Genomic DNA, 12,907 nt, shown 5'->3' on the forward strand with positions numbered 1-12,907 from the left:
GAGACATGGCTTTGTTTCATCAACGATTTTATCATTAGGGAACCTGATCCTGTATCCTTTAGTTTTTAAGGCGTAACCTACTAGGATACCTTGCATGGCTCTTGGTTGCAGTTGTTTTTACAATCTCTGCTTTGGAATATTAAATTAACGAATGCAAGACATCCAAATCTTTTTAGGTCTTGCGCATGGTTTACAATCATACCATCTCTAATATTGTGGAGTCTTTGAGTTTGCTGTTTTATTCGATTTTTTATATAGGCAGCTGTGGTGACTAACTTGGCCCACAATGTACTTGGCAGTTTAGCATCTTGTAAGTACGTCCTTACTATATCCATAAGGGTTGAGTTTACTCTTTTGGCGACACCGTTCATTGGTGCTGAATACATGTTGGTCCTCTTGTGAATTATCCCTTCTTGCTTACAATAATATTCATGTTATTTTCAACCTTTTTCCCATCTGCTTTTCTACTTTTGCCCTATATTCTTGGAAATAAGTAAAGACATCACTCTTCTTTTTCATTACATAGATCTTAATATGTCGACTGTAATCATCAACTAAAGAGAAATAGTATTTGCCTCCACTTAAAGAACCAATAGACGATGGTCCCCATACGTCTGAGTGCACTAATTGTAACAGTACATCACTGCTTCTAATATTGTTCAGCTGTTTATATGATTCTTGTGTGTACAGATATGATAATTCTCTTTGAATTAGCTCTAGCTTCCCCTCATTCTTTTTCTCTTCTCTGGGTTTTAAGTTTTGGGATTTTACCATAAATGCATCCGATTTATCAGGGGGTTGAATGCCTGCAGCTTGTCTACCATATTCTGCCAGTATCGCTTTCTTTATAATTTCCGGTTGAAAATCCGCATCATTGTATTGATATATCTGTAGGACTAGTGCATTATAATATTCGGGTAGTGAGCCTATTAATTGATATGACAGCTCATCATCATCAATAGCCTTGCCTGCATTTACAAAGCAATTCTTTATATTATAAACCCAACCAATGAAAGCAGGCATACTTTCACCCAGTTCATAAACGGTAGCATAGAATTCTTTACGTAATACTGCTATTCTTGACCTCTACTGAGGTATTGGCCTCTTCTATAAGGTTTCTTAAATCTTCAATAATACTTAAAGGGGCTCCAAAGTTCGGTGGCAAAAAAAAGAAAATTGAGCATGCTTTTCATTCCCCCCAACCCCTCACTCGGCCTTGGCAGAGGCGGGCAGAGTCAGCCGTAAATTTCGCACTTTATTGACTTAACACACATTTTGCCACCGAACTTTGGGGCCCCTTTAATGATTGCAGAAAACTTGTCTATGACATCTTGACTTACTGGTGTAGCAGTAGTAGACACAGGCACTCTTTCCATGCCATTTACAATTCCCAATAATATATGTTGCTTCAATAGCAATTTCGTTTCCCATTGCCAGGATTTATAATTATTGGAATTGAGCTTACTAATTTGCTGAAAAGCCAGTAGCATAACACCTCCTACCACCATTTTGAATTTCACATAAAAAAAATACCTTGACCTACAAGTCTGGAAATTTGGGCCTTGAAGATGAATTAACACGCCAATAAAATATCAATGTTATAATTTAATACTGATTATTACTCAATGTCTATTTTATAGAGACTATAATTTTTGATCTCCTCTACGTACATAGACAAATAACTATACTTGTACCTCTACAGAGTTCATGCCTTAGATCCTAGCGCCATCTAACCACTGTGGGCTACACTGTAAACAGTCCCTTATGTTAAAGTCAGTTATCAACAAAGGGCAATGCATACAAGAGACGTCGATGACTAAAAAGGTCTACGATATAGCAATTAATGTAATTCCATTTAATTTTCATATAATTTCTATAAAAAATTACTCTAGGTTGTACAATAAGTATTTTGAAACACCGCTCTCTTCCTAGATGTCTATCAATATTAATACGCATGAGCTTTGAGCCCACCAATTTCAAAAATAAAACGATAAAATATATCTTAAAAGCTTTTTTTGTGTTTCTTTTAAACTCATTTAATTTCGAAAAATGTTAATCAAATATTTTTTAAAACGGTTTGTTGATTTACTTAAAATCATCCCTACATTTTACATTAGCATCAATGGGAATTAGTTTATTTTAAACCAAGTTACGCGTGTGCTCAACCCTAGAGCCGCTGCACGTCAATCGCTCAAACTCTATAGCAATTTCATTCATTCTTTCTCTGAAACGTGATAATTTTCTCAATTAATAAAATTGATGGGTTTTGAAGGCAGTTGGGGAAAGGATTACCAAAATTTACCTGGTTCAACTTTGCCCTTTATAAAACCAAGAACATTGTTAATGTGCTTCGATACATAAGAGCTGTGAATTTCCATATGAAATTGCCACCCAGGATGGGTAAAATTTGGTCCAAGATGGAAAGAAAAATTCCCTCCTGGAGCCAACCAGCTGGTAGGAACTTTTTCACCAGACAGAAGCCTATGAAATAAAACAAGCTTTAATCCATGAACACAAAATTTGTCTTATATTTTACATTTATTCAAAGGAGGAAATAAATTTTATTTTATCATGCATAACTATAACATGTAACCATGAAAATCAAACTGTATTAGGTAGTAGCATAAGTGTATAATATTGTTACATAACTGTGACTTCCTATTCTTTACATACAACAGTTTTACTGAGAGCTATTCACAAGACAGACTGCATTACGGTCTTCGTTTTGCATGCTAGCTCTCGGTAAAATATTCCCAAAAGAAACAAACTTATAAAATAATATTATACTTATATATATACACTAACCGAGAAGCCCACCCCAACCTCTTTTTCCCATGGGATAATTTCCGTTCCTCCCCTTTTTTCCCATGTTATAATTACCGTGGTACTCTTTTTCCCATAGTAAAACCACCCCAGTAAGGCCCTTCCTCCCCTTTTCCCCATGTGATAATTACCGGGGTACCCCCCCCATTTTTCAAATGTGATAATTACCGTCGTACCCCCTCTCCGCTTTTCATATGTGATAATTACCGTGGTACCCCCTCCCCCTTTCCAACCCGAGAATTTCCGTAGTACCCTTTTCCCCGCAAAAATAACTCAAACCTCCCTGTACCCCTTTAAACCCCCTGTATCCAATGGCTGATACATAAAGGCCACGGGACTAACGTACGCCGAGAGAGCCATGGGATTTCAAATCGGAACGACCCCGAAACCCCCCCTCCCTGTTTCCGAAACTCACAGGCCTTCTGAGACTACCCCGCACGAATCCCCCCCTCCGAAATCCGCGGCGGAAAGAGAAAAAATTTCGGGTGTATTGCGGCGAACTCTCAGGGGCGACAGATTTTGAGCATTTATAGAAACTGACATTTGCGTCACTTTTTAAAATTTGTAATTAAAAAACTAAAAACCAAATCGCAAATCGAAGCCGACTCGATGCGACAACGCGAATCGTAGCGTACACAAAAAAATGCCACACGACGCTCGCGCCCGTAACGCGAAGTGTGTCAGAAAATCGAGAAATAAATCTCGAAAATTTTTTGACGGACCTACCAACCTACCACCCAACCAACAGCTTTTTATTATATAGATGATTTGAATTGGCTAATTTAAGTGCCTAACGTAATTTTGTAAATTTAGAATAAATCTTTTAATGAAATAAAAATTAGTTTAAATATTAATTTTAATAGGTAAAAGAACAAAGTGAAACAATTTTCTTAAACATCACAAACATTATAATATTTTATAACCGCATACAGAGACGTCTCTCCCCTCTCTCGGAAAAAGTGGTAAGCCATGAGCGTGCAAGAAAAGACTTAGTTCCATTACTTTTTACGATACTATTTAAATCACTGCACTCTTATCGCAGATTTTTTCCTAATCTGGAATACCCGACTGATTTTGCTTCTGTATAAACCTTGATTATTGGAAAAAAAAAAACAGCCCGTACCAATCCAAGAAACAGATGGTTGAAAATGCACTGATGCGATTCTGAATTTATGGTAGAAATGATTACACTCATATACTAATATTAAAAAACAGGAATTAGAAATAAAGGGTTACAGAATATTTTGAATTTCGGAAATATGGTTTAAAAAATGCCAAATTATCATTTGTCAGATCTGTTATCACATGACACATATTTCTCAAACAATTCTGTAGCACTCTAAATCAACTATTGTCACAGTCAATCACTGAATAAAAACCAACTCATTGCAAAATAAATATTTCCATAAAATTCTGTTCATATAAAGGCTTTTCCCTACAGCAACTAGTTATCTTCAATAGGGATCAAACAGGGTGAAATTTTAGTAAACTCATAATTAAAAATTTCAGATTATTAATTCATTGAACTTTGAATATGTAATAAATTAACCACTTCATGCAGTGCACATGCAATAATTATTGTGTTTTGTGGCTTTGCAATGTAATGGGTTGAAATTGTTTACAACAATTACATTTTTATAATACATTTCTTACAGTTTAATTGGAATGAAAATAGTAAAGGAAATTTTTTTTTAACTTTTGGGAAACAAATTTTATTTCCAAAACCCAATTTTTATTTTCTAGTAAATTTTGGGGTAGCCTTTTCACTGACAAGACAGTCAGGATTTTATGGAAAAATAAAATTAACACACACACACATACCAACCTTAAGTAATGTGACGCTTCATGGAAACTGATGGGCTGAACAGGAAAAGGGGCCAGAAGCTCATCTCTTTCATGAGGAAGCCTATAGGCATGATCTTCATTTCAGATAGAAACAGGTTATCGTAATTTAGTAGTTCTAAAATTTTTAGGTATGCCTGTCATATTTGATAAGCCTATATTTAAATGTAAATGGCAATAGACCATTCTATAAAATAATACCTAAGTGGTTACTTAATTGTATATAGAGAGGCTGAAGGTTTAACACAATTTTTCATGAACCAGGACGGCTCATTATTATCTTTCATCTGGCCAACATGCAACACTGTAATACGTCTAGCACGAATAAGGACTGAACATAAGCCAAATTCTTGAAACCAAAGAATAATGAAAGTTGTCAGTCCTAGTACAGCAATAGCTTTAAAGCCTTCGCCAATGGTTTGGGAAGTTTAATTCAGATTTTATAAATGGTCTATTGACAAAAATCCACCTAATCTCACTCAATCTTAATAACTTGTTACCTCCCAGTGGAGGCTGCAATTATATTAGACCTAAAGGAGCAAATTTGCCAAAACAATTACCATAAAATAGGAATTTCTTAAAAACGGATTTAAGACAAGTTTCGTCAACACAAATGTAACTGACATAAATCCTAGGGTTATATACTTGTTAAAGGGACTTTCAAGAAAGAACTAGTTAATATGAAATACGTCATTCGGTCATAACTTTGGCTTCACAATGAACGGCGACCGAATGACGAATTTTAAATTGACTAGAGGGTCTCTTGAAAGTCCCTTTAGATACACCACTAGATGGCGTGAGGGATCTCATCTTAGGCAGTCGGCCAAGGCTCTTAATCATTTTAGTATTACTTCTAAGCTCATTTTTAGCTGTCTGGATCTTCTTCCGGAACTGGGCACCCATAATAGGGTCATAAGGGGCATCTAGGTAATGAGATGGCCGACACTCTGGCCAAGGAGTCTAGGTTCTTAGGTGCTGAGCCTGCTATTCCAATACCCAATGGCCTGGTTCGCAGCCATGTGCATAGCGCTACAGCTGAGAGGCAGGTCAGGCTTTGGCTTGAGACGGATGGTCAGAGGCAGGCCAAGGAGTTTATTCCTGGGCCTTCTAAGAAAAGAGCAACTGAGTTGCTCTCGCTCTCTAAGAGTAGTATAAGGGTGGTTACGGGCCTACTTTTAGGTCACTGCCAGCTTAATAGACATCTGCATCTGATTGGTATCCGTGAGAGTTCTATGAGCAGGGCATGCCTTGCAGAGGAGGAACCTTCCTCTCATGTCCTTTGTGTCTGTGACTCTTATGCGGCTCAAAGGTTTGAGTACCCCCTTACCAAAAAATAAGTTGGATTTCAGTTTGTATTTAGTTTGTTAACACATTATTAGCTGATATTGAGTTGGTATTAAGTAGGCTCAAGTTGTCAGCATATTTCAAGTTACTATTAAAGGGGTAATAAGTTAGTTATTCAGTTGGTAGGAAAATACTGCTTTAGCTAAGTTTATAATTAGTTGGTTTTTAGTAGTCAGGAAATTTAAGATGTTTCCCTAGTAGGATTTAAGTTGCTTTTAAGTAGTTAAATGTAAATGTTGATTCTGGTTTAGTTGGAAATAAGTTGATTAATAAAGAGGATTTAAGTTATTTTTAAGTAGGCATTTGTCCCAAATACAAACTGAAAACCAAGTTGATATCAGGGTTGTTGATTTTTTTGATTTTTTAAAAAAAATCAAAAACATCGATTTTTTTTATTTTAATCGATTTTTTTATTTTTTTATTAATTTTTGGTTTTTGTCACTTATTAAAAGCAATATATAAGCTTATTGATATAATTATTATTTTTGTATAAATAATATTCAATAGTAGACAGTTTTATCATGTCAAAAAATATTTATTCCAAGAAATAAGTATATTTGTATCACAGGAGTAACCTTGAAGTAAAACTAAACAGTGTGAGAAAAAATTAAATGCCTGGGGTGTTAGTGGCCCTGGTGAAAACTTAATTAATTCAAAGTTTTTCCCTTCAAGATTTATAGTTCTTTATTTAACACTCCAAAATTTTGAAAAACCCATAATAACTAACCTATTAAGCCTATGCCCTAGCACATATTGTCAAGAGTAGATAATTTGACCATAAATTATGGAAGTCTGATTTTGAAGGTTAAAAATGGTAAGTGGCCAGTGGCCAGTTTTTAATTAAACTACCTAGGCTCTACTGGCCACAGGTCCAGTTTAAAACAATTCCTTATTTCTCAGCCTCCGAGAGTTTATTATTTTCAAAAAACCAAAAATGAGGTTGGGAAGGGATCGTGGTAGTGATAGGTAATAGTGTAATATAATGACAAACAGGTCTAAAATATAATAATTCAATAGTAAATCTCTCATTTATGGAAAGTTAATACCTTTAAAACAATCTTTTATAGGAACAGATTTAAATCAACGATTTTTAAAAAAAAATCATTTGATTAAAATCGCGATTTAAATCGCTGATTTAAATCAACTTGATTTTAATCAAACAACTCTGGTTGATATACAAGTTGTCCTAAGTGGTTTTTAGCCAACTTATTTTTTGGTAAGGGCCTTGGTATGCATAAGCTGGAAACTAGCGATCTTTCCAACATCCCGGCAAAGCAAATCTTGTGTTTCATTTCAGAGACTGGCCTTTTCCATGTTTAAATGGCTGGGGCTGCACAATGGACCTCTGGTCGAAGTGCTAGGTTGGGTCTAACCCAACCACCCCAACACTTACTAATAATAATAATAGGCAGTAGGCCAAGATAAGATAAGAGGGGTTTATATAGGAGACCCTTTGCCAATGTTAAGCACTCCACACCTAGCTTCCATAGGAGCTAGGTCACCTAAAAAAATTTTGTGGTCTAATTACATTATTATTGTACAGGGTGTAAACAAAAAACGATCTTAAGTACGGTTTTAAATTTTCTCGTCACATAGCTCGTGAAACGTTAATTCCAATGACCTTGAACCATGTCTTCAAGGTCATTAAAAAATTACCTCGAGAACCGGAGTTTAGAAAAGTGTGCGCTATACATTTTAAGGTCAAATGGCTTTAACTTCATACACATTGTCCAATCAGAAGCAGGATAAATTAAAGGCAAAAGCAAGAAAACCAAAAACTATTGTACTTGAATCCGAAGGGCAGTTATACGATGAGCCAGAAGTTGTTACAAATCTATTCAATGATCACTTCACCAAATCTAGTTAAAATATCAATTGCATGCCTTGGAATGATTTTGGGATCAAATACAAAGATACCAACTGCTGTATAAAAAAATTTAACCTTTCCAGAGTGAATGTTCTAAAAGTCAAAAAATACATTGACAAAGTTCACCTTACTAAAGCTACTGGAATGAATGGGATCCCTCCCTTTATTTTTAAATTTTTAAAAATTGAAATTGTGCAACCATTATGTAATGTCATCAACCATTCTTTCAATACATCTACTTTCCCAGACTCCCTTAAAGTCGCAAAAGGGGTTCCCCTCTATAAAAAGGGGGATGTAAAAAATCCCAACAACTACCGTCAAATATCAGTTTTACCTGTTATCTCAAAACCACTGGAGCTTTCTGCTTATGATCAACTATACGATAATTGGAAAGTAATTCCATTATTACCTTATTTCAAGCTGGTTTCCGAAGGGGACATTCTACAATTATTTTAACTACCCATCTTGTCTAAACTATTTTAACGAATAATAACTTGGGACTTGTGTCTGGTGTTTCGTTGATAGACCTCTCCAAAGCTTTCGACACTGTCAATCCTGAAAAACTACTTATCAAGCTGTAACCGATCCGGTCACAGATGGCGACCAGATCGGCTATCATCGCCATATTAATTTATTATTTAGTCTTTGTTCTCTCATTCGCCACCAGGACGATCCGCGGCGCTTCGTCGCCGATAAAAAGGCGCTAAGGACGAAGCACCGCGTCCCGGCTGCTGATCAGAAGAAAAGAGACTGTCAAGCTGACAGTGTTTGGTTAGTTAATCTTGACCCCTCTCGAAGCCCAGTGGCGATAATATAATTTTTAGCTCTGATTCCCAAGAGGAGTAGCGCATCAAGGAGGGTTGTCACATCTTGTAAGTTTTTAACTCCTCGTTTAAATTGTTATATTAAGAAACAATAAAGGTCATTGTTTTTACCACATTAGATTCGTGACATAATTTATACATATAAAACTTGCCTGGCCCGAACTCTAACTTGTGACAGTTTAGCCTAATCGTGTTGCATCCTCCATAGGATACGATAAGGTTGATTCAAACTGTTACAAAGCTATTGGAAATCGGCTATTCTTGGAAAACTGTATAATGGTTTTATTCATATCTTTCTAATCGAAAGCAATATGTCTCGGTTAAGAGTATTACTTCCTCGAAAAAAAAATGTCAAACTTGGAGTACCTCAGGGCAGTATACTGGGTCTACTTTTATCCTCAATACACGTAAATGATTTTTCTTTAGCCTTAAAGCATACTAAGCCATATCAATATGCAAACGACACAGCAATGCTTACAGCAAATGAAACTCCCTATATAGTCATTCAAGAACTTGACAATGAATATATAAACTGTGTAAAATGGTTTGAAGACACTGTAAATTAATCCAAATTTATCCTCTTTGGTTCAAAAACAAACTAGCCTCAGTTGAAAATAATTAAATTGCCAACTTCCATGATTAAATGAGTAAAAGAAGTAAAATATTTGGGCTTTACATTAGACGAAACCTTATCATGGAAACCACATAGAAAATACAAAATAAAATCACGAGTTTGTATAAAAAAAGAGCTAAAATAAAGACTGGCCATAATTATTTCAAAAGAGAAATGAGTTAGTTAAGAATGTGGTTGCCCTTGCTTTAAATAAAGCGAAGGAAAACGTATTTGTTTGTGGTGTTCGACCGAAGGTCTTTACGCCAACAGATGTCCTGACAAGCAGTGGAAGCAGTACAGTGCTGGTGGCCCTAGATTTATGCCTATAGGAGGTGAACGCATCACAGACCTAGTCGGCCAAGGGCAGTGTTTTCTAAAGATGAAAGTCTGATAGTAATATCTCTATAATAATATATAGGTCAAAGTCTGCTAGCGACTTTCAATGTCATTATTTCAAGTGGCAGGTTATATTATGTAAGAAGGTTGTGGCAAGCTCTTCATTTCCCACATGGTAATAACTCCCTACACTCAGCCATTAACCTCAATAAGCATTTATGTAAAGGAGAAACAAATGAACCCAAGGGAAAATCCCTTTAAGCATCATGGAGATAAACTTGCAAACCTAACGTAGTAATAGTTTTTCCTAGATTTCACCCAATACCACTAACTCCTCATACCGCAAGGTGACATAGCTAACCACTCCACTACCCCATGAATCATTTAGTCTAAAAATAGTTTTTATCTCGTCCAGTATGCTAAAAATGAACTTTTCCATAATTCTAGTCAGAAAGAAGAATAGCGTGGCTTTCTAGATTTCACAATCCTCCTCAACCAAATACCGGAAGTTACATTCCCTTTTAAGGGCAATGCAAGTTGCTGAGCACAGTGAGGCACAAAACGTTATTGATCAGACCAAATTGTTGGGAGCTCATTAGCCTCCCCCCGTTTCCCAGGGTAGGAGGGAAATATTGAACATTTACTATGTTTTGGATCAATTATTTGAAACATGTGGCCTTCTGTCTATCGTGGAATGAATGGGGAACAGTCTGTAATTGAATTCACTCGCAAGGTCAATTTTTTCAAGACCCTAATCCCAGTCTAAAAGCTCCAGCTCTTACATGGCACGAAAAACTACTGTAGTCTAATTTAAGTTCCACTTATGGACTGACATAATTCTTATGCTAATACAATTTCACATATTAAAAGCACCGAATTAAATTTATTAATATAAATCTTGATCTATCTTTGTTTTTGAATAGAAATGGTAGTTCTTTCATTTTAATACACGAAATCTATTGAGTGACACTATCTTCCTTTATCTGTCTGAGAGCTTAATAGATTAATATTTTTGATTTATATAATGACCGCAAAAAATATCTAAAAACCTCCTTCATAAACAGTCATGAGAAATCTATTGCCATAATAATTATTAAACTTATTAATTATCACTAGTTACTGGGCAATTTGGGATTCTCTATATACGTTCATCAGTACTTTAATTGCCTAAAAACTATGAAGGCAATAATAAATCGTGTATGATAAAAATTTGGTACTGCTCAGCTGCAAAGTACGCAAACTTGGAATAGATGCAATAATACTTATGATACTTGAAATAATTTACAAAGTTAAATTTACCAGTAGAAGGGTAGCCAATAGTCGTAGGATCACCAAGTCCTTCCCACCAAACAGCATCTTGAATGACACCATCTTCAGGAAGCCAAAGTGATTGCGGAAAGGGTCGAGCGTGAGCTATAGTGGGAGCGTATTCTCCAGGATCTGGGTAGAGCACCAAGCCTGACACATTATATTTACGTAGGTTTTGAACCTGCAAATATAATTTAAGTACCATTATAAGAGTTGTTTATTTATTTTTCAATTTTATGTTTAAAAACATCAAATTACCTGTTGAATAGGTGGAATGTCAACTTGTCTGGCTATCACAATTTTTTTTGCAAGGTCAATTTTCATGTCCTCACTGATAAATTTTAGATCAGCCTCACTCGCACGATTAACATAAACAAGTCCACCCTAGAAGAAAAAATAAATCAGACTTTAGAAGGTATTTCAGATAATTAAAGCTCTTGTAATATGGCAAATTAATACAGTAGGCCTGTAAAGTACATATAAATAAGTTAGTGCTTAGCACTTTCACCTCGCTCTATCTCAGCTTGTAGCACTGAGTGAAAACTCAGAACAGCTCCTTCTGCGTTGAGTTTGCAAAAGCTCTCCCCACTGGTTAAAGGAGTATTTACCTCAAGTTCTTCGGTTTCCCCTTTCCATAATATGATGGTAATATTTAGTATAGGGGGCTGTTGGCTCGCGTGGCATGAAGGGCTTAATTGCCGCCACCCTCCTACACATAACCCAGCCACCCTAACGGAAAAAACTATTGGAATCCAATTGGCAAATTTTCCAATAAGAAACCTATTATGTTTTGGGACAATTCCCAATAAGAATTCCAATTGGATTCCTAAAGGTACGAACAATTACATTCCAATTGGATTCTAATAGGAACCAACAATTATATTCCAATTGATTCCCATAGAAACCACATCCCAATTGGATTCCAATAGGAACCAACAATTATATTCCAATTTGATTCCTAGAGGAACCACTTCCCAATTAGACTCCTATAGGAACTAACAATTATATTCCAATTGGATTCCTATAAGAACCACTTCCCAATTGGATTCCTATAAGAAATGTAATTTATATTTCCCAATTGGAATCCAATTGTGAGGTAAATCATTTCTATTAACATTTTGCTTTGATTTCCATAAAAGGCATGAATAATTATTCAGAAAGAAAATAAAAACCACATTTGCATAGTAAAATACTATGCAAATGTGGTTTTTATTTTCTTTCTGTATTTTAATGCATAGGGTTAGCTATACCTTCTCAATGAATAATTATTTATTAAAATAAGCTAAGTTCTTACGAAAAGAGATTTTTATAAAGCCAGAGCCATCAAAATGGCTACCACAAAATATACAAAATTTATTTGCCTAAAATATTTATATTTAAACCAATTTACTTATTGAACGTTGGGAAAACCAAGGAAAGCAATACAACACATTGGTTTTTGAATTCTTAAGTATACTGTTTCCTGCATGTGTTATGTAACTAACACCACAACACGATTCTGACTAATACAAACATCGATTTAAAAATTATTCTGTGCAGGTTAATTAGATTCCAAATTATTACAAATTTTTGACTGTTTTGGTAGCGAAATTCCTATTGGTTTTCTATAGGAATGATTTACCAACGTCTTTTAATAGATTTTGTATTCCGTTGTCAATATTGTATCAATTCATTTAGCTTTTAACTTTTTACTAAATTTTATATTATGTAGTTAGTTCATTTATTGACGGTTGCCATTATTTCTATTGATGTTTAATCGGCATTTTATAGTCCGATAAGCGTTTAAAATTCAGTTTATAATACTCCAATAACTCAAAAATATAAATTTATACGCAATTCAAATATTTATTGGTTTTAATACAGGTTATGTAGGTTTTGTATCGGTCGAACCACGAGGCCAAAGCACATGTTCAATGGGAATTGCGACACCAAACCAAGGGATTACCAATT

The 12,907-nt window shown here is 35.3% G+C and overlaps 1 protein-coding gene across 1 annotated transcript in view; it reads right to left on the reverse strand.

The window, feature by feature from the left end:
- The window catches only part of LOC149945766 (N-acetylated-alpha-linked acidic dipeptidase 2-like), a 43,293-nt gene that overhangs the window by 23,063 nt on the left and 7,323 nt on the right, over window positions 1-12,907 (reverse strand). Inside the window, exons 5-8 of the mRNA XM_090174965.1 lie at window positions 11,216-11,341; window positions 10,949-11,138; window positions 4,649-4,742; window positions 2,303-2,481 (exon numbers count right to left, since the gene is read on the reverse strand). Coding sequence (XP_090031091.1) covers window positions 2,303-2,481; window positions 4,649-4,742; window positions 10,949-11,138; window positions 11,216-11,341 — 589 coding nt within the window. The remainder of the gene's footprint in view (window positions 1-2,302; window positions 2,482-4,648; window positions 4,743-10,948; window positions 11,139-11,215; window positions 11,342-12,907) is intronic.

Source organism: Leiobunum rupestre, chromosome 5, assembly GCF_980474605.1.
Source record: "Leiobunum rupestre chromosome 5, qqLeiRupe1.1.hap1, whole genome shotgun sequence".
Lineage (NCBI taxonomy): Eukaryota > Metazoa > Arthropoda > Arachnida > Opiliones > Sclerosomatidae > Leiobunum > Leiobunum rupestre.